This window comes from Panthera leo, chromosome C1 (genome assembly GCF_018350215.1).
Source record: "Panthera leo isolate Ple1 chromosome C1, P.leo_Ple1_pat1.1, whole genome shotgun sequence".
NCBI classification, from domain to species: domain Eukaryota; kingdom Metazoa; phylum Chordata; class Mammalia; order Carnivora; family Felidae; genus Panthera; species Panthera leo.
The window spans coordinates 56,276,711-56,304,550 of NC_056686.1; the positions used below are offsets into that span (position 1 = coordinate 56,276,711).

At 34.9% G+C, this 27,840-nt stretch overlaps 1 protein-coding gene and 1 long non-coding RNA gene across 2 annotated transcripts in view; one reads left to right on the forward strand and one right to left on the reverse strand.

The window, feature by feature from the left end:
* Positions 1–13,461, forward strand: part of LOC122227548 — a 26,619-nt gene extending 13,158 nt beyond the window's left edge. Inside the window, exons 2-5 of the long non-coding RNA XR_006206112.1 lie at positions 7,764–7,854; positions 9,653–9,833; positions 13,097–13,138; positions 13,380–13,461. This is a non-coding gene — a long non-coding RNA (uncharacterized LOC122227548). The remainder of the gene's footprint in view (positions 1–7,763; positions 7,855–9,652; positions 9,834–13,096; positions 13,139–13,379) is intronic.
* Positions 6,136–27,588, reverse strand: DEPDC1 (DEP domain containing 1). Its single transcript, XM_042952123.1, has 12 exons — positions 27,436–27,588; positions 25,103–25,368; positions 21,482–21,638; positions 20,913–21,031; positions 20,358–20,488; positions 18,936–18,983; positions 14,804–14,941; positions 12,665–13,516; positions 12,037–12,209; positions 10,146–10,322; positions 8,551–8,736; positions 6,136–7,842 (listed from the first exon to the last, which is right to left on the reverse strand). Exons 1-12 carry the CDS (start codon positions 27,481–27,483, stop codon positions 7,702–7,704), a joined length of 2,436 nt encoding a protein of 811 aa, XP_042808057.1. The 5' UTR covers positions 27,484–27,588; the 3' UTR covers positions 6,136–7,701.
* Positions 27,589–27,840: the final 252 nt, after the last annotated feature.

Genomic DNA, 27,840 nt, shown 5'->3' on the forward strand with positions numbered 1-27,840 from the left:
TAACTGTATTTGTGTCAGCTTTCTACATAGATGATAAAATCCCCCAAGGCAAAGATTTTTCTGAGTTCTTGGTAGAAAAGTCTGCAAAGAGAAATAATTGTCTACTACATAATTCGGGTTCCCTTGAGAGTATATATTAAGAATTTAGAAAGTTTATCCCAAATCTGAATTGTTCAGTTAAGCCTTCTCCTTTTCTGTCTTGTTCCATGTAGAAGCAAAGACTTGAAGGGTGGAGAGAAGGAATTATCATTTTTTTAATGTTTAAAAAAAATTTTTTTTTAACGCTTATTCATTTTTTGATAGAGAGAGTGTGAGCGGGGGAGGGGCAGAGAGAGAGGGAGACACAGAATCCGAAGCAGGATCCAGGCTCTGAGCTGTCAGCACAGAGCCGGACGGGGGTGGGGTAGAGGTGGGGGGCTTGAACTCACAGACTGTGAGATCACGACCTGAGCCGAAGTTGAACGCTTAACCGACTGAGCCACCTGGGCGCCCCTTTTAATGTTTATTTTTGAGAGAGAGAGAGCACAAGCAAGGGAGGGAGGACAGCGAGAGAGGGAGACACAGAATCCGAAGCAGGCTCCAGGCTCTGAGCTTTCAACACAAGCCAACATGGGGCTCGAACTCAAACAGTTCATGACCTGAGCTGAAGTGGGATGTTTAGCCGACTGAGCCACCCAGACACCCCTTATTTATTTTTTATATAAGGATAATCTCATATATTTTCCTTTTCCAGATATTTATATTTATTTGTTTTCACTTGAAAAAAAATGATAGAATTTAGAACAGTTACAAGGATATACACATTAAAAAATAAGCCTTCATATCCCCCCAATTCAGCATGTACTGTTTATCAATTGCTTGTAATTATCTTGAGGAAATGTTCTTTGCAGTTATCTACATATATTTAAAATGTAAAAGGCATAAAAATGAAAACAGAGGGCACAGTGGATAATAAGTATCCTAAGAAGACAGTTCCTTCAAACTCCATTTTCCCCCAAAAGGTAATGGTATATTTTACAACTCTTAAACAGACTGGGTACAAAGGCAATAAATAGTCTTTAGATTTTCTTACATGTTTGTTTTAATTTTAAGGGAAAGGGAACTATTGTTCATTGGGACACATTGTATGCATATTCTATGCCAGGCACTTTATACATGTTATCTCATTTGGGCTCTCAAAGATGTCAAGAAGGAAGTATCATTCTCATTTTATAAATATGGAAACTGCATGTCAGAAAGATTAAAAATGTTAATGTAATGGAGCCACAATTAGAACCCAGTCCTGCATGATCCCAATATTTATGCTCATTCCATATATATTGAAGGTCCGATACATTATGTTTATTATTTTGTCTATAATTATACATACGACAATTGATATTAGGTCAGTGGGTTAAAAAATCCCTAACAGGGATTTGTAACTGTAAATTTATGCTTCCTAAATTTGTGCTTCATATCACTTTGTATTTGACATTATAAAGCCATAAATATTCAGTAGAGTCGAATCCCTTTTAAGAAGACAATTCAGGACTAATCAGAGCTGCATCAGAGGAGACCTGCAGATGGCCCTGCTGCCCATGAGTCACCAAAATCAAACTTCCTAATAGTTTAAATAAACAAAACAAAAGATAGTCATTGTAGAAATTATCCAACAATGATTCCAAAAGTTAAATTCAACCAACATTTGGGTGATTCCTTCCAATCTATTGTTTGATGTTAAAATTTGATTTTCAGTTTAATGAACAATGAGTATCGTGCTTGATAATTTCTAGCCTAGCAATAGGTGGCATGAGTCTTAGTGGAGGGGACACAAGAGTATCAATTAAGCTGGGGAAGAGAAAGAAATTTGGACTCTTTGCTCGAGCATAAGGTGCTGCCTGACAAATCAGATCGTGAGAATCATGAGACAGAATGCAGTCTTCAGAACTTCCAAGTAACCTGAAAGCTGATGAAAGCCCACAAATGTAAAAATCTGAGACATTGTACATAATGAACAAGAATGGCAGGTCTTGATCATTGTATTTTTAGCTTCGGCATGAAGTTTTGGGAAATTTATTACCAATCTCAAATCCTAACCAGCCATAGAAGTTTTAGAAGACAAAAAAAAGAGCTACTTTTTCTTGAACCATTAAAAGACATAAAGTCCTGGAGAAAGAACTTCAAGATTTTCATAGGGCTGTATCTGGTTGGTAAGATTATGGGTGATTTAAACTTTTGTTTCCAAATCATCTACAATAAATGGAAATAACTTTTTAACAAGAGAAATTAAAATTAGTAAATGCTAAAGTAAAAACTAAATGAAAACTGATTCTCACAACCTCTCCTCCCTCTGTCCCCCTTTCTCTCTGGTATCATATTAACAGAAATCCTCCCCACCAACCCCTCGCCGCTTTTTGTTCTTTTTAATGCTAGGGGTTCTCTGTGGTGAGGATGAGGTGTTCCACGCAGACCTCCATTCACTGCTATGTCATGAATTCCCCCAGCTGCCAGGACTATTGGCTGCAGTCCTCTTTAGGAACTGTATGCTTGGCAGAAGGGAGTTGTCTCACTCAAGGTTACACCTCCTCTTCAGAATCAACCCATATTCAGTGACTGGTTTACATAAAGGTACAAAGGCCTAGCACTTTCTCTGTTTGGGACAATTCTGAAGAGCCATCTCAGCTTCAGAGCCCCTCATGGGATCAGCTGAGGCCTCTGTTGCAATTGCACTGTAGTTCAACTTTTTCTTTTGCCCCATCCCAACTCCATCACTTTCTTACAAGTGTTCCCGAGAGTACTTTCCAGTAATATTCTATGCAAATATTTGTCTCAAAATATGGGGAACATGACCTATAATAGAACTAAGACTAGTTCCAGGAAGATGACTAAAATTGAGTTTGAGTCAGATCAGCCGATGGCTGGCTCATAATGAGGGGACTATCACTGGTGGCTGGTAAGGTACTAATAGTCCCTGCCCAGACTTTTATTGGTGAACTGCCAACAGCTCCCAGCCAGAATAGCAAATCTAAAATAGTATCATTCAGTTGTTATCTGGGATTGCTTTTTTACAAGTCTACCATTATTTTTATTTTCCTGTATAAATTATGTTTTTCTCTGGATTTTTAAAAAAATGTTTATTTGAGAGAAAAAGAGAGTGCGTGTGCATGCAGAGGAGGGGCAGAGAGAAAGAGAGAGAGAATCCCAAGCAGGCTCTGAGATGTCAGTGTGGAGCCCTACACAGGGCTTTCACGACCTGAGCTGAAATCAAGATTCAGAAGCTTAACCGACTGAGCCACCCAGATGATCCCCTCTGGATACTTTTAAGATTTCTCTATCAATAGTTCTCAGCAACCTGATTGTAGTATGTGCCTTGGTGTGGTTTTCTTTCTTTTGCTGGGGGTTACCTGAGTTTCTGTGGATTTGTGGTCTTCATCACATTTAGAAGAAATGCCATTACTTTTGACCAATAATTTTTATGTCTTCCTTTTTTTCTTCTCTCATTCCTAGGCTCCTGTTGTACACATTACTCAGTTTCATAGTTTCACACACTTCACTGAGGCTCTGTGCTTTTTTCTCATTTTGTTTTCTCTTTATCTTGGGTAGTGCCTATTGCTGTTTTCAAGTTCACAGATCTTTTTTTCTGCTGTGTCTAATTTGCTCTTAATTTCATTATATATATCTTTCATTTTGGGTATTGTATTTTTAATATTTACAATTTCTATTTGGATCTTTTTAAATATCTTCTATCACTGTGTTCCCTATTTCATTCATATCCTACAATATACTTATAATAATTGTTAAAGTGTCTGTTAATTCCATTATATCTGTCATTCCAAGGTGTCTATTGACTGATTTTTTCCCCCCGGTTATGGGTTACATATATTTTTTCTGTTTCTTTGCATGTCTAATAATTTTTTTCTTTTTATTACTACTATTATTTTTCTATTGAAGTATGTTGGCATACAACATATTAGTTTTGGGTGTACAACATAATGATATAACATTGTATATATTATGAAATGATCACATAGTAAGTCATGTCTGGTAATTTTTTATTAGATGCTGGACATTGTGATTTTTACATTGTTGAATGCTGGGTTTTGTTTTATTTTTAAAAGTGTGCAACTTATGGTGGCACACAGGAAGTTACTTGATCAATTTGAACATTTTGAGGCTTGTTTTTAAGGTTTGTTAGGGTTAATCCATAGCAGTTTTTATTCTAGGGCTAATTTGGTCCCACTAGTAAAGCATAACTCTCCTGAAGATGCTATCCAATGCCCCATGTATTAGGAGCTTTATTCTGGCTGGTAACATGAACTATTCCCAGCTCAGTGAGGTCCAGGGATTATTTGATTTACTGCTTATGTTATTTTGTTGGTCTTGTTGAATAGTACTCAAATGATTTCCTTCACCCAACCCCAATTATTACTCAGAAAAAACCTTTAGACTATTCTGCAGATCTCTAGAGCTTTTTGTTGTTTTGCAGCTCTTCAGTCATCCTGAACTCTGGCCTCTAGCTACTAAATGTAGTGAGACACTGGGCTTTGTTTTGGTTCTCTCTCCCTGTACTGTGGCCTGATAGTTGCCTCCAGGTAGTAATCTAGGGGTAATCATAAGTCTCACCACCTTTGTTTCCCCTTTTCTCAGTTATCACAGTCCCATATTACCTACAGCTCATTATCTAAAAACAGTTATTTCATATAATTTGGTCTCCTAGTTGCTTATGGAAGAACAATTCAGAGATCAACCAGTGTATATGAATCTATGCTTTAATTCAAAAATTGTTTTTATAATGAGGAAAAAATCATCACTACTTTCATTTGTCTTATACATTCTGCATTTCCTCCATGCACATTCTGAGGTTTTCAGGAGATAACAGCTAATCTGTACATCCCCCACCCCTAGTTCTTAGAAAATAAGAAATAAGATTCTGAGTCAATAAAAGAGCTATTTTTGAGTAATAAAAGATTGTTAGTTGCTGTACTTTATTGTATTTAGAACTGTTAAGTTTATTCTAGTGAAACTGACTTTATTTCTTTCAGTTAAGAGTTTAATATTAAAACTAGCCATCCTTCATTTTCTCTCCTAGAAAGGCTTCAACGCCACACACACACACACACACACACACACACACACACTCTTTACCTTCAAAATCAAAGGCTGGTATATCTGTTGGAGAAGTACACAGGTTGCCAGGATATAAAATTTCAGAACTATCTCTAATTTCACCAAATATGAGGTCAAATTATTGCCAATGATAGAATAGAAACATATGGTGAAAACTGTATCCCATGTTTTCACATACTCAAGAATATTGGTTCTGAAGGTATTTGTACTTTCCTTCCTTATCAAATTTTCCCTTTATATTAGGTTAAAATTTTTTAGCCAGTGTGTACAATCAGAACCCTAATCTTGTAACTAAACAATAGTTTAATAAGACTCACCAATTGTTCACAATTTTGTTTGGTTCATGTGTGCCCAAAACAACTGAAAGAATACAGGACTATGTTTTTGCTAAGATCTCTTCTAAGTGCTATAATTCTAGGTAATTCTAATAATAATTGTTAATATTTATAGAATGCTTCTTCTAGGCTAGATACTGCTAAGCACTACATATGCATTGTTCAGTTTAATTCTCACAACAATCCTAAAAGAGAGATACTATTATAATCTTTATCTTATGGATAAGGAAAGTAGAACTTAGAGCAGTTAAGTAATTTGTCTGAGGTTACATAGTAAATAGCATGGTAAAATTCAAACCTGACTTCAAATTCATGTCATTAAAATTTTTTAAAGTTTGTTTATTTATGTATTTATTTATTTATTTATTTATTTATTTATAGCAAGCAAGAGAAAGCAAAAACATGAGTGGGGTAGGGGCAGAGAAAGAGGGAGAGGGAGTGAGAGAGAATTCCAGGCAGGCTCCATACTGTCAGTGCAGAGTCAGATGCAGGGGTTGAACTCAGGAATAGTGAGATCATGACCTGAGCCAAAATCAAGAGTGAGACACTTAACCGAATGAGCCACCCAGGCACCCCATGTTACTAAATTGTTACACCAATTTTATAATCTCAATTGCATGCACACTAGCTCAGATGAAAAATTACTGTCTTTATAGTATTTATATATTTAATATCAATAAATACAAAAACAAAATTAAATTGTTACAAACCCACAATAATTTTTATCTCAATATGCATAGAATTCACATTATACATCTTTAAACAGGAAGTTTTAGCATATAAACACCTTAGAAAAAGATCTAATTTGGTCCTATAATCTTACAGCTAAGGTTTCTGGGCAAAAGATATATAGTTGCCATTTTCTATTCAAGTTTTTAATAAAAAATCTCAAATGAAACACTGTCATTTTAGAGTACAACAGTACATTGATAAATCAAAAGTCATTGAACAATAAGTGTTTATGACATCCCAGATACTCTGTACATTTTTACACTTGAATGGATATTAAATAATCTTAGAGTAAAATATGGAAGAAAAACTGCCTCAAGTTTGTGTTAAGTCAGTAAAGCAGAAATATGGATAACCCTGTATTAAGATGAAAAGCATTTATAATCTGCATTTTCTTCCAGTGAAATAATAAAGCCAATGTGCCACCAGGTTGGTATTTACTTGTTTATAAAAAGTGTTTAGGGACTGATTCTCAAAGTTGGGTAAATATTGGTATCATCTAGAGAGTTTGAAAATACTGATGCCTATATATCATCCCTTAAAATTTGGATGTGACTGATATAAGGTAGAGCCTGAGCATGTATTATTTTAAAACTTTCCAGGTGATTCTAATATGTAACAGTTAGAAAAACACTAGCTGAGAGAACTGTTACATAACTAAAGAGCTCAGTATTCAGCTGAAGGACTCCTTCAGAGTGTGTATTGTTATTTTAAGTATCTGATAGGTGTCTCCCTTGATTAGAAAATAAATACTTTCAAGAAAGACATTTTGTTTTATTCATCTTAGTCTCTCTATCACTGGAATAATAAAAGGCACATAGTAGTTGCTAAATAAATATATTTTGAATGAATACATGATTGCTTTATACTTCTTTTACACCACTATCTTCCAGTAGATACATGAACATAAGAATGCAAGATATTTATTGAAAAATTGAATGACTGAAGCACTTGGGATAAATGTTTAAAGCCAACTGAAGACTTACATGTACATATTTTAAAAACACACATATATAAATAGATCAAAAGTAGAAAAAGAGTATACAAAAGAGTGCAGCATTTAACAGTAGAGAATTCACTGAGTTTTCCAATATTCTTCACATTCTTATTCTTAGAAATAAGAGTATCCCTAAATAACTTGTACTTTAACTAGTATTCATAAGCACATATGCAGATAAGTTAATTTCTTTTAAAAACAGAATTATAGCTTAATCTTGATAAACATGTCAGGTTTCAAAATTCAAGTAAATAAAATTTTAGCACACACCGTAATAGCTTTTCCAGATGTTGTATCAAAAAAAAAAAATTGTTTCTGGTTAAAGTATCTGGTATTGCTTTTGTTATTTGCTCACAGTTGAGACTCACTACTTTCTTAGCAGTCTTACACTGATAAAAAATTACTTTGGTACCATAAATGTGTTTTATTTAGAAAAACCTTATTAATAAATAGACTTCCTTTTTTAGTAGCTAAATTCTTAAGTATGGCTTCATTCACCAAAGTTCTACAAGTATTACATAATTTTTAATACAGTTAGTATCTTAGACTACGAAACTTTGTTTTTTTTAAAATTAGCATTGGTTGTTTGATTGTAGGTTTGTCACCAAAAAGTACTGCTTCGCTCTCCGTGGTTGGAAATCTTTTCTGATATATCAAGGGATATTCCTTCTGAAACTTAAAAATGAGGTGAGGAATTAGAGAGTATTTAACATTATTATCCTAGCTGAAGCCAATGTTCAACATTTTATAAGAATTCAGTGACTTTCTCAAAGATGTATTTCAGAAATGAGTATCTTTTCAATTTATCCTTGCCTCTCCCTCTGCTTTCTCATATATGAAAGGTGTAAGGTAAGATTTCTTAGATCCCAGTTAGCATTAATATACAAGGATTCTCTTCTGATGTGTTTTCCTCCTAAATTCTAGATGTTCTTCCTTTCCATTGGTAAAGCCTATGAAGGCCAGAATGATCTAGTATACTTCATATTTGAGTATCTCAGACCTGGAATTAAACTTGCCAGCATCATGTTACTACTGGATTTTGGTAGAGATAAAAATTGTAAATGGTAATAATGAGTCACCAAAAGCTATGTATTACAATCAAATTTTATAATTGTTTTTTCAGGGCAATCTAAGTTATAATCATTGGAAGTAAAGGAAGAGTTATCTGTTATTATTATTGTTATTATTTAAATTTAGTAAGAGTATATTTATATTTATAAAGAGTAAAACCAGGAATGTAGGTTACATTTACATAAACACCTATATATACAATATCTAAAATCCAAAATAATGAGAAATTAGATTCTAAATGTTACTAAATAACAATCAGCAACAGCATATTTAAAAAGATTTATGTGATTGAGAACTTAGGCATTCTCTTACCTGTTTTAGTTTTTTCCTTTTCTCCTTTAGAGGCAAACTCTTGTTTTTAATAATATTCTCTAAAAGTTCTGCAATTGCAGCTTGTGAGGTAGACACTTTTTGTTCATCAAACTCCTGAGCACTAATCTGCTTACAGTATGAATATGTTGGCAAAGGAACAATCAGTCCATCTCCAGGATTTTTAATCTGTTTGAACAAAATGATACAGTCCAAGTCTATTAATTCTGTTCATGTTCCTGTTTGCTAAGTGTTCTTTTGATAGGATTTAGCATGTATTCATTCTCCACCAAACATTCAACATTTAAAAAAAAAAACTGTGTTATGCAATAGAGTAGTGATAAATCCCAGGATCTACATCCCAGACCCACAACCTACTAGCTTTGTAACCTTCAGCAAGTTATTTAACTTCTCTTGGTCTGTTTCCTCACCTGTAAAATGGGGATTACATGAGATAATGTATACAAAGGGCTTAGAACAGAATAAGTATTAAATAAGGCAGCCATCCATCATCATTGCTATTAACCATGTATTTTATTCTTTTAACTACAAAACAATAAAAATCAAAGTAATATTTGAAAAGTTTTATTTATTTTGTGAGACAGGGAGGGAGGGAGAGAGAGAGTGTGTGTGGGCAGGGAGGTGCAGAGAGAGAGAGATGGAGAGAGGGAGAGAGGTGGGGGGCGGGGAGAGAGAGAGTGAGAGAGAATTCCAAGCAGGCTCTATACTGTCAGCGGAGAGCCCGACACGGGGCTTGAACTCATGAACCACGAGATCATGACCTGAGCTGAAATCAATAGACACTTAACTGACTGAGCCACCCAGGTGCCCCAAAGTGATGTTTTAATTCACTTTAAAATATTAATGTTTTGACGTAGTGAGAGTATTCATATACTGTTTTTGAGGTGTAGGAGCATGGGAAGATACTATAACATCTGCTCATAAAGGAAGGAAATTATAGGGATAATTATGTTAAGCAAGGGCAATATTAGAATGGTATGTATGGGAAGAAACATGAATATATGTGCTGGGCTGCCAAAGAGTGAATATAATAGACATCTGTTGTTTTGGTTACTCAGTATTCCTTCTCTCCTTCTTTTAATAGTTTCTTCCCGTTCCACCTCCACTATCCTCACCTTTTTTGAAGAACAGATTCTCCTCTAATCTATGGAGAGCCAATCAGAGCATGGCCCTGTCTCCAACGCACTCACCCTCAACCACCTAAAAGATGTGTATTTAGCCTGAATGGGGCCAATCAGAGTCCATGTGAAGAACTTTTCAAACTGGTAGGTGAAGGGATAGTTCTTTTTTCCTTTGGATTAAAAATGTTAAGTCTGTGATTTAAGAACTTTAATCAGACTTATGGATCCCCCATCATGTGAAGGAGCCTTTTGTCAAATACAGGACCAAAATGGAAATAAGAGATGAAGGAAACAGTTTTATTGCTATTTGAGTCTCCAAATTCTGTCTACATTCCTGACTTTTAGAGGTTATTTACGTGAGCTGATAAAGTCTTCCCTTTTCATTAGGCTAGTTTGAGATGAATTTGCCACTTGGAACTGACTAATGCAGACAATTTTAAGATTTACAATACATACATAGCCCTTTTTTAAGTAGTCAAGATGTTTATCCACTGCAGTCTGTAAGTAAGAGGGTACTTGAAGAATTTCCTGGTGATGATCCATTAAGAAAGAAACTAATCTTGCAGCAAGAAGCTCATCAAGATCCACCTCTTCAGCACAGCATAGCACACACCGAGAAAAAGTGTGTATCATCTAGAAACAAAAGATGTGAATTTAAAAATTTAAGGTATTATATAAATAAGAGTGTCAGTAGTTTCTGGGTATCATGCTAAAGTACTGAGATAAAGCGATAAGCAGACTTCAGCTTACAAATGAGGACAATTAATTACATTAGAAAGGTAAGAACTTAAAGTACTTGTTAAGTATTTCCTTAATATAATTCTAAAGGATTATAAAAGGCTTAGTTTTTTCTTTAATTTTGTCACAATTGTATCAGTAAATATCATGGGTTTTATTGGTATCATATAGATATGTTACTTAGAGAATGTTAAAGAATAATGACTTACTACATTAAATTAATCTCATAAAACACAAGCCAGGAGAATACATAATATAGAAACTTAGTGGTTATAAAGTTGGTACCATTTAGTTTTTGAAATTCTGGAAAATAGTTTTTAATTATTTTGTCAGACTTTAAAGACAATACATGTATTGTTCAATTCCATCATAAGGAGTCTTCAAAGTCTGGGATAAGTTTTGTGTTTCATAACTCATTTACTCTCAATCATATCCATATTACCCACTAAGTATTAGACACATGTAAACAGACACCTCATTCTAAAATAATTACAGTTATAAGAATTCTATTTTAAGAATTTTGTACATAATAGACAATGAACATATTTATTGAATTGAAATATTTTTGGTTTTATTCCTACATGTCAGTCATGTTTTCCTTTCTCCTTCCAAGACTCAGTCCTTAGCTTTTTAGTCTTCTTTCTTAGTTTTGTAGAGTTCATTTACTCTCAAAGCTTCAATTACTACCTCCCTCCAAACAATCTGCCTTCTGCCCTGATCTTCACCAGGCTCACATTTCTAACAGTCTGTTGGATAAACTTCACTTGAATGTCCTGTATAAACTCAAACTCAAAATCATAAAACTGAAATTATCTCCTTTCTACTCATGTCTCTCAAAATACATTCCTCTACAAACTTCTCTATGCTTTTTAATGGTGTCACAATTATGCAAGAATAATTCTTCTTCTGTAGTTTGGGTCTATCATTGTTAAAGAACTGTCCTTAATGAGTAGAAGAATAGAGCTCAACTCTAGATTCCTTGCTATAAGAAAATCATTTGAAGTTGCACTGAGGAAGTGGCAGCTCTTGAAGAGAGAGAAAGAGAGAGAAGATACTATTTTAAGAGTTCATTTCCAATCAATAGCTGTATAAAATGCCTCTACCCTCATCCTCTTATGGAGTCTGAGACTGCTTCACAGTAGTTTGTCCCAATTTCTTACCCACAGTGACATGCTATCCTGATTCACATAATTCATCAAATACAACTTTCCCACTACCATAATATTCCCATTAATTCTCTAGAGTTATAGTGCCCTTATGCTTTTAACTGTGCCTACTATCTCCTCTTCCTTCCCCACCAAACAGCATTGGCATAAGGCAATGGAATGTGGTCTGATGGTCTAGGTCAATCACTACAAAGTGATATGAATGAAGAGGTAAAGTGCTCAGACAAGATAAAGGTCAGGATATGAAAGTACAACATACTGGGCACAAAGGATTAATGCACCAACATTCTGCTACTAGGAAAGATATTTTTAAGAGCCTTTCTACCCCAAGAATCTAGGATTTTGAGACTAGGACATCATTCAAGTAGTACTTTTAGGTGATTTGCTTTTCTTTTTATAGTTTATGAACCAAGGCTTATTCCTTCCTTAAGAAATCAACTTACCAGTGATCTTGTACCCATTGCATCATGAAGTTGGGGCATATCAACGTTTTGACTCATTCGAGAAATCATGCGCATTAAAAGTTGAAGCTTTCTACGATTTGGTGGGGGAAGTAACAAACAACATAACTGTAGTGCATCGATGGCAACCCTCTCTAAATGAGGTTGCAGCAAACCTGGAAGGCAAAATTATACCCCACCCCCGAAAAAAATCATCAATGACACTAGTTGCTTTCATATTATGCACATATACAGTTACATAAAGAATACAGTTATATAAATATTAAAATAATATTTTAGTATCTAATTTCTTATAACTGTCCCTAGAAATTTCCACATTCCTCAAAAGCATGGTAAGATGCTCATTTTCTTCATAACCTATTTGAGTACTAATATCCTTCACTTACTACAAATAAAGTGACTCAGAATAAGTTAAAATGAAGTAAAAGAAAATAAGTGCTTTATATAAGTAGAATAAATCTTGGTTATGCCATGACAAGAGTCTTTTACGATAAAAACTTTTCCTTTTGGAGGAAAAATATAAAGCAGTTTCAGAGAAGAAAAGACAGGTAAGCAACAGTTAGTAAGCACTAAAAGTTAATATTACATGCATTGAAAGCATCAACCTTACTTTGTGTGCCAGTCAATACAGAAGAAGCTGGAGGTAAAGAATTTTCTGAAAGTTCTATTGTACTTTTGCAGAGTCTTTTATTGATTGTGGTACTAGACTCTCCGAGTTCATTTTCCATAGCTGTTTGTATACTTGTGCTGAGATGTCCAAGATTTGGTTTCATGATAATTTCAGCCACTGGCATATTGATATAACTATTACTTCTTGTACTACTTCTTAAAAGTAAACTCTGAGATCTACAAGGCTGTTTTGACTTGCATTTCCCAATACATAACTCCTCTTGGTCTTGAACAGTCAAAGTAGAGGTTCTCTTAAAACCAACACAGAGTGGTTTTTGAGTACTTTCCTCTGAATGAAGATTCATTAGGGATTCCTGTTTGGTCTTAGACTCTAAAAACTGCTTATTATTTTGTCCTTCTCTATTCACAACAGATTGATGGAAGACACTGGAGACCTCTTTACTTGAACTCCCTGGTAAGTCTACAATTCCTTCTAAAGAATAGCATCTTGATTTGACGTTAGAGGACAGAACATGCATACTACTTAAGCCTATTAAATTATGACAACTTCCTCCCATTATGTCATTAGCACTGGCTCTTCTATTTTTAAAATTAACTAGCTGCATTTTCTTAGCACATTTTTCTTGAAATCCTTGATCACTTATCTGCAGTCTCTTAGTAGTATCTGATTCTTCTTTGTTTTTGTCTTTATGAAGCAGACTGAGAAGAAGACACTCAGTTGATTTGAAGGAATTCAAATTGTTTAAGCGAAGGATTTTTGAAGACTGTGGATCATCTTGGATTTTATGTATCCCACTGGGTCTATCTGAAACTGTGACGTAGCCACAAACAACTACCAGGAAATGAAACAAAAATTAAGATGCAACTGTGTGACAGTGGACAAAAATAAAACAAAAACAATAGTAAAGTTAAAAAAATAAAGCATTACTATAGTATATATTGTTAGTATAGTACAACAGCAGTTGCTTAATTCAGAAGCCACTTAAATAGGACACATGCAACATTCAGTTACAAAGTGCAAGACTGAGTAGAGGTTTTCCAACTTGTGATATAAATCACTTAAAAATCTTTTCAACAATCTAATTAAAGGAATTGAGTAAATACATTAAAAAATCACTGGCTTTGTCTACAAGTATTAGAAAGCTCTTAATTATAAGACAACTAACTGTACTATAATAAAACTTACACATTTGGTCTTTGTCTCTAGTAACTGGTATAGTGATCCTAAAACGTTTAGAATTTCCAGAGAGGGCGTCTTTTGTTATCCATAGTACACCTACTGGAGAACATCTGAGTTTATGGTAATGAGGTGACTTAGGGCTGAACTTGCTTAGAAGGCTGGAGCTTTCAATCTACCTCAGACCTCCCTGAATGACAGAAGGATGTGGACTGAAGACTCAGCAAAATCACCAATAACTGATGATTTAATCAATCATGCCTATGTAACTAAGCCTCAGTTAAAACTATGAAGTAACAAGGCCAACAGAGCATACAGGTTGGTGAACACATTGACATGATTGGGAGGTGGAATCCCTGGAGAGGGCATGAAAGCTGTGTACAACCCTTACTTCTTCCACATAGCTGTTTCTGACTTGTATCTTTTATAAAAACTGGTACTCATTAAATAAAGCAGTTTCCAGAGTTCTGTGAGTTGTAGTCAATTATTAAACCCAAGGAAGGTTGAAGGGACACCCAAACTGGTAGTCAGGGCAGAAATGCGAGTGAGTAAGCCTGAGGACCTCATCTGCAGGTGGTACCTGAAGTGTGAAGGCAGTCTTGTGGAACTGAGCCCTTAATCTGTGGAGTCTGCATAACTTTGGGTGGTTAGTATCAGAATTTAAGGAATTTGTCCTTCACTTGTAGGGTCTGGTCTAACTCTGGGTAGTCAGTGTCAGAAATGAATTGAATTGTAGTACACCCGATTGATGTGAATAACTGGTGTGAGAATGATATATTTGAATTACTGGAAGACAACATAACAGGAACCATAGTATTCCCAAACTGTAAAATAATTTATAGCTTGCCATCTTCATATTTACCTACACTTTGAGATCTTTTAAATTATGGGAAACTTGAAAATGTTAATAAATTTACATAATAAGTAAAAACTCATACATACCCAAAATGCTTACAAATAATTCATAATATTCAAAGGTAAGCAGAGGTTCAGGGAGATCTAGAAAATAATCTGCTATTGTTCTGAATACATCTCGTTCAAATCCAACATAAGTTGGATTATTCATATTACTTCTTGGCCCTAAAAGATAGAAGGCAAAAAAAATTGGTAAAATATATTTTATTTAAAAAAATTTTTTTCTACGTGGCAATGAGAAAGAATGAAATATGGCCTTTTGTAGCAACATGGATGGAACTGGAGAGTGTGATGCTAAGTGAAATAAGCCATACAGAGAAAGACAGATACCATATGGTTTCACTCTTATGTGGATCCTGAGAAACTTAACAGAAACCCATGGGGGAGGGGAAGGGAAAAAAAAAAAAAGAAGAGGTTAGAGTGGGAGAGAGCCAAAGCATAAGAGACTGTTAAAAACTGAGAACAAACTGAGGGTTGATGGGGGGTGGGAGGGAGGGGTAGGTGGGTGATGGGTATTGAGGAGGGCACCTTTTGGGATGAGCACTGGGTGTTGTATGGAAACCAATTTGACAATAAATTTCATATATTAAAAAAAAAAATTTTAACATTTATTCTTTTATTTTTTTTCTTTTTTGAGAGTGAGAGAGACAGAGCATGAGTGGGAGAGGGGCAGAGAGAGAGGGAGACACAGAATCCGAAACAAGCTCCAGGCTCTGAGCTGTCAGCACAGGGCCCGACGTGAGGCTTGAACTCATGGACTGCAAGATCATGACCTGAGCTGAAGTTGGACACTCAACTGACTGAACCACCCAGGCACCCCAATATATTTTATTTTAAATAAAAATTTAGATATACTTATAAAAAGTGTCAAAAAGTTCTCCATGATGGAGCAAAGTTTAACAAATTCTGTCACAGTTCAAACATTTCAAAGACTTGTGCACATCACATCTCATTCTTTCTCATTATGTTTTCATTACAAATCACTGCAAATAGGGGCACCTGGGTGGCTCAGTTGGTTGGGCATTCATCCGAGTCTGGATTTCGGCTCGGATTGAGCCTCCTTGTGTGGCTCTGTGCTGACAGGGTAGAGACTGCTTGGGATTCTCTCTCTCTCTGCTCCTCTGCTGCACCCATGTGCTCTCTCTCTCAAAATAAATAAATAAACTCTAAAAAAAAATCACTGCAAGTAACTACTAGCATTTTGTCTTAATACTTATTTACCTAAAAACTGTATATAAGGCAACATTTGAAATATATTTTAAAGCAGTAAGGTTATTTAATGAGATTTTATTGCAATTCATTTTACAAAACAAAGAATATGTAGATAATGAAAATAATTCTTCCAAATTATCTTTTGTAAATTTACATTTTCATGAATAAATTTTGTCTGACATGAAGCATACCCTTAATGAGTTTAAATAATATCTTTACATTGCCATTTCATTAGCTTAATGTTCTTTTTTTAAATTTTTATTTTTTATTTTTTTAGAGAGAGCAGGGGAGAGTGGCAGAGGGGAAGAGAGAGAGAATCTTAAGCAGGATCCATGCTCAGTGCAGAGCCTGACGCAGAGCTGATCCCACAACCCTGGGATCCTGAGGTGAGCCAAAATCAAGGGTTGGACACTCAACTGACTGAGCCACCTAGGCGCCCCTAGCTTAACGTTCTTCAAAGAATCATGCCTGCTCATTAGTTTTTTACTCAGAAATAAGATCTGACTTCATATTACAGATGATGAAACTGAAGGTTAGAGTAACTTGCTTAAGATGAAAAAAACCATTGGTGGCAAAGCTAGAATTAGAACTTAGAGCACTTAAAGCAAGACTCTGAGCTTTGAGGTCTAACAACATTTAAAGTGTGCTCCATGGACTACATAATCAGACTCATTCAATGTGCCTGTTAAAAATATGTAAGTTCCTCTGTACAAACCAGAATTTATGGAGGTGAAGCTAAGAATTACTGACTTAGAAATGTTTGCTGCTGGCTCACTAATTTAGTAGTTTCCAAATGCTGAGTGTGGGAATCTTCACTAATAAGAAGCTTTTGAGGCATGTTTAGTCCAACTGGAATGAACCTACCTAATGAATCATCTAAATCAGAATCTTTGGCTAGTCTCCCTAGTGACTGTAATATGCACTCAGGTTTGAGAGTCACTATTTTATCTTTCAAGTTAAAATCTTTCTCTTCCCAAACCCAAATAATTTTACTTTTCTGCCAGCAAACTTTTGTATGGTCATAATGTGAGCACGCACACTGAAAAAGGATTGAAGAAAACAATCACACACATTTAACAGCTTAAAGGCTAATATGGGTTTTATGTAGAGCAAAATAAAAATCTTTTAAAAAATTATTGTTAAAGTATTAAGTTTATTTATTTGTTTTTGAGAGAGAACGTGAGCAGGGGAGGGACAGAGAGAGAGAATCCTATGCAGGCTCCACACTCAGCATGGAGCCTGACATGGGGCTCGATCTGTGAGATCATGACTTGAGCTGAAATCAAGAGTCAGATGCTTAAGGAGGATATAAAATATATTCTTAATATGTAGAATAAAAAAATGTGATAATCATTAGAAAATTTTCTAAGAACATACTCTTATTAGAATTAAAAATACAAAATTTATAGTTAGTGTATCTAGGTTTGAATACATATATCTTTATGTATCAGTAGAAGACTTTCAAAAGACTTACTTTCTCTTCTAAAAAAAAACTGGGGATAGTATATTAATCACTCATTCCTATATGTCACAGGATTACTGTAGGGGATTGAATAATAACTAAAAGTCTAAATGCTACCTCTAGCTAGATATATTGTTAAACTGGAATCCAGTAAATTATATCTTTGCTATCATTTAGGTATAACATGGACTGGTAAGAAAGGGAAAAAAAAAATCTCTAAATATGGGATATTTGAGAAATTCCTGAAAATATAAGCATTGGGTTGCTAACCATGAGCCAAAGTATAAGACAGAAGGGCAGTTAGGTGGGGGAAGGCAGAAAGAGAAACTCACAAATCAAGCTTATGATTAAGATCTTTACACCTCAGTTTGATAAATAAAATCTTTCTATAACTTACATTATTTACTTTATTGCTATTTATTCTGTTATTTTGTCATATTGACACCCAGTGGACAACAAGGGAATATGTACCTATCTTGAACATTATTAATAAAATACTCATTTCATAAGAACTAGAAAAAATCCTTTTATAAAAAAATTATTGAAATATAATTTAACTTTTAATGATTTAGAAGCACATATTTCTGCATATTTTTAAAACTGATTTTTAGGGACACCTGGGTGGCTCAGTCAGTTAAGCATCCGACTTCAGCTTAGGTCATGATCTCACGGTTTGTGAGTTTGAGCCCTGCATCGGGCTCTGTGCTGACAGCTCAGAGCCTGGAGCCTGCTTTGGATTGTGTCCCCCCCACCCCTGCTTGCGCTCGCTCTCTCTTCCAAAAATGAATAAACATTAAAAAAACTTTTTTTTAAATAAAAAAATTGATTTTTAAAGCAATTAGGGCTTTGTACTTGAGCCAGTGTCTCAAATTATAAAAATTAATTATCACTGCTCACTATTGAAAAAGCTTTTTTTCCATTTACTGATTAGTGACAGATCATTTTTTTTATAAACATAAAAGTTCCATTAATGTATCTTATGGAGTACAAGCATGTCATGAAGCAGCTCAGTGTTGACGCTGTGTACAATGGCAAGGGGAATGAAGTAGATTTAATGTGACTTCATTTCGGATTGAACTTTTCCACTTTATAAGAGCTATTACTTAAAAGTTGCTATTTGAACTCTATAGGCCTCACTAAGGCAACTGGTGTAAGTTATACCTAAAATCCTTTGATATCCACTAGCCTGTGATTTTATGATTTATGAAAACTGAGCTACAAATGATGAACTTAAATTATGAAATCACCGTCTGCATAGAAAAAGTTATGTACTTTATAATGCATTCCACATGCAAGGAAATGCGATCAGATCTACTAGATTGTCATTCAAACATCAAAAGAAATGGCATACTTTATCAGGATTTCTATACATTGTTTTCAAAATTTCCTTAGCTCTTATTAAATAGTATAAATATATATTTTATATAAATATATTTTATAAATAAATATATATATACACATACACATTTTGTTTGTTTAACTTACAATTTGCCAGGCACTTCATGGCAGATAATACCCAGTGAGGAAGGTCATCTATACAAAAAAAAATTTTATATTGTTCAATAATATCACCTAATTTCCATGATACTATATTTAAAACTTTATGCTTATTATATATAATTACATACACACATATATATGTATATATGCATATGTATGTATATTACCAGGATTAACAATTATTATATGTTTAATAAGACATAAGGTGAAGACAATATTTTAAAATACAAGTTTAAAAGTCATAGAGATCTTGAGTTTGATTCTTTCCAGAATACATAAAACAATTACCCCCAAATTGAGGATATTTTGGTGGAGGGGTTCATAAATAGTTAATGTTCATACTTGTCCACTGCCACCATGTTTTCTTTATCTTAATTTCCATTCTGATTATAGGTATGCTATTTGAATATTATTGATTTGAGTGAGACCTATGATTGAAATGATATATCTGAATATTAGTGTGCTTTTAGTGAGGCTTGCTTAAAATCTTTCATTTGCTACTAACTGAAGTATGCTGCATAAAATCGAACTGTTTTTTGACACCAACACAAAAACCACATATACACTTAACTTGAAGAGTTTATGGTTATAAAGAATAGAAACTTTGAATAAGAGAATATACTGGTAAGTATGTGATTTTAGGTAATTTAAGATGGGAGTGGTACAAAGCCATATGCATATGCAACATAACTTAAGTTTTTGCTTTTTGTTCCTACAATTCAAACTTTAAAGTTCTTGCCAACACAAAGAAACTCAAGTGATACATACCAGTTAATTCTACAGGCAATAATTGATTATAAAAAATGAGTCAACATTTTGAGATTTATTGATACATTTCTTAAAATGTTAAGTTTTAAATGTAATGCAGCTGGCTTGAATAGATCATTGATTTTTCCATCTTATATCTAAAATCAATACATTATATATATATATAAATATATATAATAAACCAGTGATCTTTAAAATACTGGTCTTGAGACTTTGGTCTTGAGGGTTTTGCATATGTCTTGACTTGTGTAAATTTATATATAACTGCTCATGTAAGCTCCAAGAAGCCATGGACCATTTTTCTCTTGTTCATCACTAAATCTTTAGTATAATGCCTGGTACATTGTAGGCCCTCAATAAAATGTAGTTAATCAATAGTTTTAATTATATTTTCATACCTTTTGGATGTTTAACCTTGCCATTTAAAAAAAAATCATGCATAAATACCATGAGAGGCTAATAGTACCAATAATATTCACTTAAATGATTACTAAAGCACTTATCATGATAATCTCCCCTTAATACTCTTTCAGTTAAAGTATTCTACTTTCTACATTTTTAGTCTCTCTACACCCCCACAATAGCTGCAACCTATGTTAGCAAGTTTAAAAGAGTCCAACTTCTTTTATTGATACCAACCTGATTTGTCTTGTAGTATAACTATTCCATGTTTACTTGTATTGGTCATGTTGTACGTTATGTATTGAGGAACTACTTGATTTGGATTTATGACTTCTTCTAGGGATGACACACCTAAAATGGTTTGCAGGCTAAACAGAAGAAAAAATACAAACTTCTTTTTTCTACATAAAATAAGTGGAATGGGATAAACATTAAAGAGTATGAATGGCAAACAAAGCCATCAGAATATTTTTCTTAAGCCAAACTGATAAAGGTTATAGTTAGTATCCACTTTCAAATATACTTACCTTAGTAACCTTGTAATGATTCCAATACAGACCCCGAACTATAGCTATATATAACTTTGACTCAAAGAAAAAACAAATCATACTGAAAACATTCTATTTCAACTGTACTAGAAGTTCAAGAGCACTTATTAAGAAATACAAATACAGGTTAAATTCTAAGCTTTAAGAACTAATCTGTTTTTTTGCATTTGTAGATCTCGATAAAAATGTCAAATTAACATTCTAGAACACTTTGGAACGTGGTTAGAGCTTAGTTTTAGCTTACTAGATCAGAATAATATATCTCCAAACTTCTTCAATATCTTCTGGGCTTATTTCTCTATTACCAACTGAGTTTTCTTGATCTTCATTGATTATTACATGGTTCATTTTCTCTATATTTTCCTGGAAAAAAAATTACTTTGGTTTAACATGCTATGCTCAAATTAAGGAAATATTGAACTGACACAATTCCTAATATTTAGTAATTCTACTAATAAACAGTCCACTGTGAAGCTGTAAGTTTAAGTGTCACCTGAAGGAATAAGGTTAACATATGGCAATAAAGCTTTTTGGTTTTGTAGCTGCCCCTACCACTCTCAAATCAATTTAAAACAAAACATGTTTAAGTTATACAAATACTGTTTCGGTGTGTCTTACTACCATTTTTATTATTGTTCCTATGGGTTCTATTGTTCTACGGTAAAACATATACACATATTTTTGGAATATAATGTAGGTTAAGAGACTTTAGTATTGGCTTCAAATATTAAAGAACTATCTACTTTTAATGTTTTATAATTAAGTACATGGTAATAATATTTAAACTAGTGATTAGTAAAAAGGATGTTTTACCTGAGAGAAATGTAATCCAGATTTTTTAGGAGTTCTACGAGATAAATTTCGTAATTTAAAAATGCTATCTTTATCTTTGGAAAAGTTCTCTATGCTGTTTTTTCTCAATTCTGGATGCCTTCGTGGAAAACTTTTAAGCGGAGAATTTGCAGGAAATCTGGTTTAAGAATAATATGCAATTAAATAATGTAAGATCAGAAACAAAGTTTTAGTGTCTGTTTATCTTTTAAAAATCACAAAAGAACTGAATTTATTTATATTATTTATATTACCAAGGAAGGAAGATTCTACATAAATTGATTTTCCCATTAAACCTTTAAAAAACATTTTAATGGTTTCCTACTTTTTTAGTATATTGTATGTATTTTAACTTTATATATATCTGGATAAGTAAGAGTTATTATTGGGATCAATTCTGTTGAAGAAAAAAATAGTTCCATTTTCTAAATTTCTTTGACAAGCTATCTAATTTATATATATTTTCTGATCTTTGTCTGACTGTTCTTTTTCTAATTTCCAGAGCTTGGTCTCTGCTATTCCTTTTGACTATAATGCTTTTTCCCCCCTCCAGTATAACAAAAAATATTTCAAAGATACAAGAAAGTACGGAAAATAATGTAAACAACATCCAGATATGTAATCATCAACCATCAAACAATACAATATTTAACATTTTACTCAAGACTTCATTATTAAAAAAAAAAAAAAAAAGACTTCATAATTTTTTTTGTTAATCAAATTCTTTGCTTATTCTATTTCTTTCTCTTTCTGAGGGAAGCCATTAACTTGCAGTTAGTGTGTTTCTTTCTTATTCATGTTTTTATACTTTTAATAAGTATACATAAACAACATATGGTTTGGCTTTTTTTCTCTATGGTATTTATATATTAATATATAAGATATATGTATAATGTATAAAATAAAATATGCTAAGTTTTTAGTGACCTCAGAAGTTCTTATTCCATGATCCTAAAAATATTTTCTTATACCAAGTTCCCATGTACAGTTGACCTTTGAACATGGGTTTGAACTGTGCAGCACACTTATACACATTTTTTGTATATACAGTACGGTATTATAAATGTATTCTCTCTTATGATTTTTTTTTTTAAAATTTTTTTTTAACATTTATTTATTTTTGAGACAGAGAGAGAGAGAGAGAGGGCATGAACAGGGGAGGGTCAGAGAAAGAGGGAGACACAGAATCTGAAACAGGCTCCAGGCTCTGAGCTGTCAGCACAGAGCCCGACACGGGGCTTGAACCCACGGACCGCGATATCATGACCTGAGCCGAAGTCAGACGCTTAACCGACTGAGCCACCCAGGCGCCCCTAATTTTCTTAATAACATTTACTTTTCTCTAGCTTACTTTAATGTAACAATACAGTATATAATACATTTAACATACAAAATGTGTGTTAATTGATTATTTATGTTTTTGATAGGGCTTCTGGTCAACAGTAGGCTATCACTAAAGTTTTTGGCGAGTCAAAAGTTGTATGTGGATTTTTGACCATGCAGGGGAGGGGGTTGGTGCCCCTAAGCTGCGTTATTCAAGGATCAACTGTATGTATAGTTTTGTTTTTTCAGTACTTAATTATTTAAATTTAAGCCCAGATATTGGGTAGGGAAATTCTCTCCTCCTTGTTCTTCAAAATTGCCTTGGACTTTTATATTACTAAAAAAACTTTAGAACCTGCTTGTCAAATTCTATAAAAAATTATATAGGGGTTTTGAATGAAATTGCATTTAATTTATATATATATCAATTTGGGGAGAAATGACTTATTTATGATACTAAGTCTTCTTTCTTTAAAAATGTTTATTTATCTTTGAGAGAGAGAGCTCATACACATGAGTGAGGAGGGGCAGAGAGAGAGGCAGACAGAGAACCCCAAGCAGGCTCTGTGCCATCTGTGCCCTTAGCACAGAGCCCAACATGACTGGAACTCACAAACTGTGAGATCATGACCTTAGGTGAAATCAAGAATCCAACGCTTAACCAACTGAGCCACCCAGGTGCTCTGGATACTAAGTCTTCTGATTCATCAACAGGATATCCTTCTTCACTTATTACCTTTAAAACAATTATATAATTTTCTCCAGTAAAGTCTCACACATTTTTGGTAAAGTTTATTTTTAAGTATACTTTATAAATTTGCTAACATTATAAAACACTTAGAGGCAGAGAGACTAGTTGAAGAGTTATGCAGAATTCTGGGTAAGAGAGAAAAATGGTTTAACAAAATGAACTATCAGAGTGAAGGGAGGAGTAGATCAGAGAACTGCTAAAGTGGTATAACAGAGATGGTCTGTTAATTAAATCATATTTAAAGGGGAGAAAAAGGAAAAGAATCAAAACAACTATAGGGAAGACAGTTAAGTATGGAGTAAGAAGATAAAATTTGGGTTAAGACATGATAGTGATTTTTCTACATGTTATATCTGGAGTGCCTAATGGGCAAAAATAGGTCTGAAGCTCAGGGATATATTTGGGTTGGAAGTTTGAAAGTTATAAGGAAAGTAGGTGAAGACATGGCAAGAGATTGCCCAGGGAGACAGTGAAGTAAAGACAAGTCTAGGACCTTTAGAACCAGTAACAGCTAAAGGATGAATAATAGCAAAGGAGCTCACAAAGTGCCTGAGCAGTAGTTAAGACAGTCAGGATTTGTAGAGTGCTATACAAAAGGAACTACTCAATGTTTGTTACTGCAATTTACTTGTACAACATAAATCATCTTTGATACACAAGAATCAACTACTAAGACACTTCATTTGAAAAGTACTAATTTTGCAGAGAGAAAAAACATGGATATTAGAATCCAAAGACCTAGTTTAATGATATATAACATAGAACCCTGCACATGAGAGAAAAAGCAATGGTGCTGGCCTAAGGGAGTCAGAAAGGCTCCACAGAGGAGGCTGCAATAGAATTGACAGGAGAGCAAATGTATTTACTAATCTGACAATGTCTACAGTGTTTCAAGGTAGAAGAACATATTTCAGACAGATATAACAAGATTTACTGAAGCATGGTCTCATCTTCCTCATCTGTAAAAAGAAGTTAATACCTAACCTGCTTAGCTAGTCCAGGGATTAAGTAAGAAAACATGTAAATCATACAGCAGGTCTTCTGATATATGGTAAATCCTTAAAAAATATTCTCTTTAACCTATAGTATATTTCTTCTGTTATTTATTATATAAAGTTTGCTATTATTTCTTTTATCACATGTATTCTTAGGTTATATGAGATTATGTTACTTGGAGGCAAGGACCTGTGAGAATTTGTCTTGTAATTCTTGAATCTACGAAACTAAAGGTTAATAATGACCTATCCTTGAAATGTTACAGATTTCAGAATATGCAGAAGTGATATCTCATTCTTTCCTCCCAATACTTATTTTATTATATATACTATCTAACATTTTAAAAGTTTTAATTGTGTAGCAATTAACTTTAAATTCTAAGTGGTTTTAATTGCACTAAGAGCAGTAACAGTTTTATAAAGAAAACATGTTTTTTTCTGAAAAAGCTGCAATTTTAGTAAAAGTATTATAGAAGTGGAGTTAAATTATATTGTTAAGTAATTCAGTTTTGTAGTTATTTATCTGTTCAGTACCTGAATAGCTGACTGTTGTCATCAAGATTTTCTGATCCCCATCTGCCTTTGATATCTTCAATTACATGATTCTTAAGAAATTTTCTTAACAATTGGATTGTCTGTTGCCTTGTAACTTCAGGACCAAAATTATTATTATTTCTTAATAGGTCATAAAGCCAGTCCACTGCTTCTCCTGCTGTAAAACAATTGCCATATTTTTTAAAGTGTTGCCTGTGTTTTCTTAGAGGCATTCCTGCTCGAAAAGATGTTGTAATTTCATTCCACTGCAAAAAGAAAATATTAAAAAAGAAATTAAACATTGTGCTGATTCAAAGCAAATGAGACAAAGAGCATTATTTTATTCATATCTGATTACATCATAATTCGTGAAGAAATCATTGATCTTATTTACTATAGAAAATTTTATATATCATACTGATTTCTCTTTATTAATTCTGGCATTGTAATAATATGTCTTTGTAATAGTGTAAAAGCACTTATTGGCTGGTTGGCTTATTTAGGAAACCTAGAAATAATGAAGAACTGTAATGAACTTGCTTCTTAACCTTCAACAGAGAAAGTGCCCTTTTTTTTTTTAATTTTAACTAATACTAGTAAAATGCTGGTAACATTTGTCAGACACTGCTCTACATTCATTACTTCACTTTCATTCTCACAATTCTATGAATAGGTACTATTATTATCCCGTTTTCATATAAGGAATATGAAGCACAGAGAGACTGATAATTTGACCAAGGTCACAGAACTAAGTGATGAACTCAGGCATTCAAACCCAGGTTTGATTTATTCTACAACTTGCGGTAATAACTACCAAGCTGGCCAAACAAAATTGATGGCAGGCAGTAGTTTTACTGGTAAAATACCTTTAATGTTGCAATATCTTATATATTTATTATAGTATTTTTTAAACGTTTATCTTTGAGAGAGAGACACACAGAGAGAGAGAGAGAACGTGCGCTGGAGTGCAGGGGAGGGGCAGAGAGAGAGGGAGACACAGAATCCCAAGCAGGCCTCCAGCTGTCAGTGCAGAGCCTGAGGAAGGACTCAAACTCAGCAACTGGGAGATTCTGACCTGAGCAGAAATCAAGAGTCCAACGCTTAACCACTGAGCCACCCAGGCGCTCCAATATTTACTATAGTGTTTCTTATGTAAAGATTCCAATAGTGAACACAGAACAGATGAGGCAAATTAAGTAAGCTTTAAGTCCACTATATATTTAATAACACTGATATACCTATGTTTTAAAAAGATACTCATATTTTCTAAATTGTCCTCAACGCACACTTTCAAGGTTTGTGGCGGCTAGAACAGTGGAGAACTAAGGTGGTGGTGGTGGTGTAAAATGAACACATCACTTTTTAATTGAAAAATCCTCCATTAGAGGCCAAGAAATCTGACTTGTAACCCCAACTGTGTGGCACCACAACACAAAACCTAAGAGTTGAAAACACAATAACCGTATTCTTTTCTTCCCACCACACCTCCCCATTTCACACATTTATTTACTCAGGAAACACTGAGCTGTAGCCTATCCATAGGATCTATACATCACAACACACGTTCACATGCAGTATCCTCTCAGGATATCCTTAAGGTAGATATGCATCATTAGCCCTACTTTCCCAATGTGGAAACTGAGGCTCACTGCTGTTAAGTCACTCTCCTAATGTCTCCTACCCCGTGGCGCTGTATTCTCTTGGTTTGAAAATTTAAGTGCACAAAGACTCTGCACAAATCCAGTGACTACCAACAGTGGTTCCTGACGAGTATCTTAAACACTCTGGGTTTAGTTTTTAAATGGGCAGCTGTTACCTACTGCTATTCAGTCGGTAGATCCTGCATTAAATTCTACAGGCCCCGCAAAACGAAGCTGTCACATTCGGACTGTCCCCATTCTGACACTCCAGAGTAATGGAACTCTGAATTTTTTTTTTCTATCCAGATGGGGGGAGAAAATCAGACGTGGGGAACGGCTAAAATCATAATATTCTCTGATGTTCCAGGGCAAGCTGACAACTGCAGGCACCGTTGTCGCCCAAACAAGGCCAGAGTATGATGCGCCATCCCGGGGACGAGACCCTTTGGACAAACGGTTCACAGGGAGGGACACAGCCCCGACCTCCAGGTAAGGAGGAGAGGCGTGTCCCGCAAGGGTTTCTTGATACCGGTTTATTCCCCGCCCCCCTCCCCCGACGTCTCAGAAAACCAAACCCAAACCAGGTTCTGGGACCCTTCTGTCCGCCCCAGGCAAAACTCCGAACGCTCTCACGTAAAGTCGGTGGCGGCCACGGCTGCGGTTGGCCGGTCTAGTCGTTCTGCGCTGTCTTACCAGCTTGGTGGCCCTATAAGGTCCGGGAGGCACACTCCGACTCTCCATTCCGCCCGCCGGGCCCGGAGGTCTGTCAGCGCTCAGCGCGGTGCATGGCGGCCTTAGGCGACTCTAGGGCTTTGGGGGCCCCGACAGCGGCTGGCTGGGAACAACCGTCCGCCGCGCCGCGGATTTGAATAGCGCAGAGGGCTGCGCTGATTGGTCGCGGCCCTGAGTCACGTGGCGCGCCGCCGGGATCCGGCTGCGGTTGGCTTGCACTGAGGAGCCTCTCAGGGCTGGGGCGCTGGCGGTGGATGGCTGGCACCCGCGAGTCAGCGCGGGGGCCGGGCCCGTGGGACGGGCTCTGGGCTTCACCCGGCTGTCCTGGAGCTGCTTCTCCCTCTTGCGGTTGCAGGCGAGGCGGAG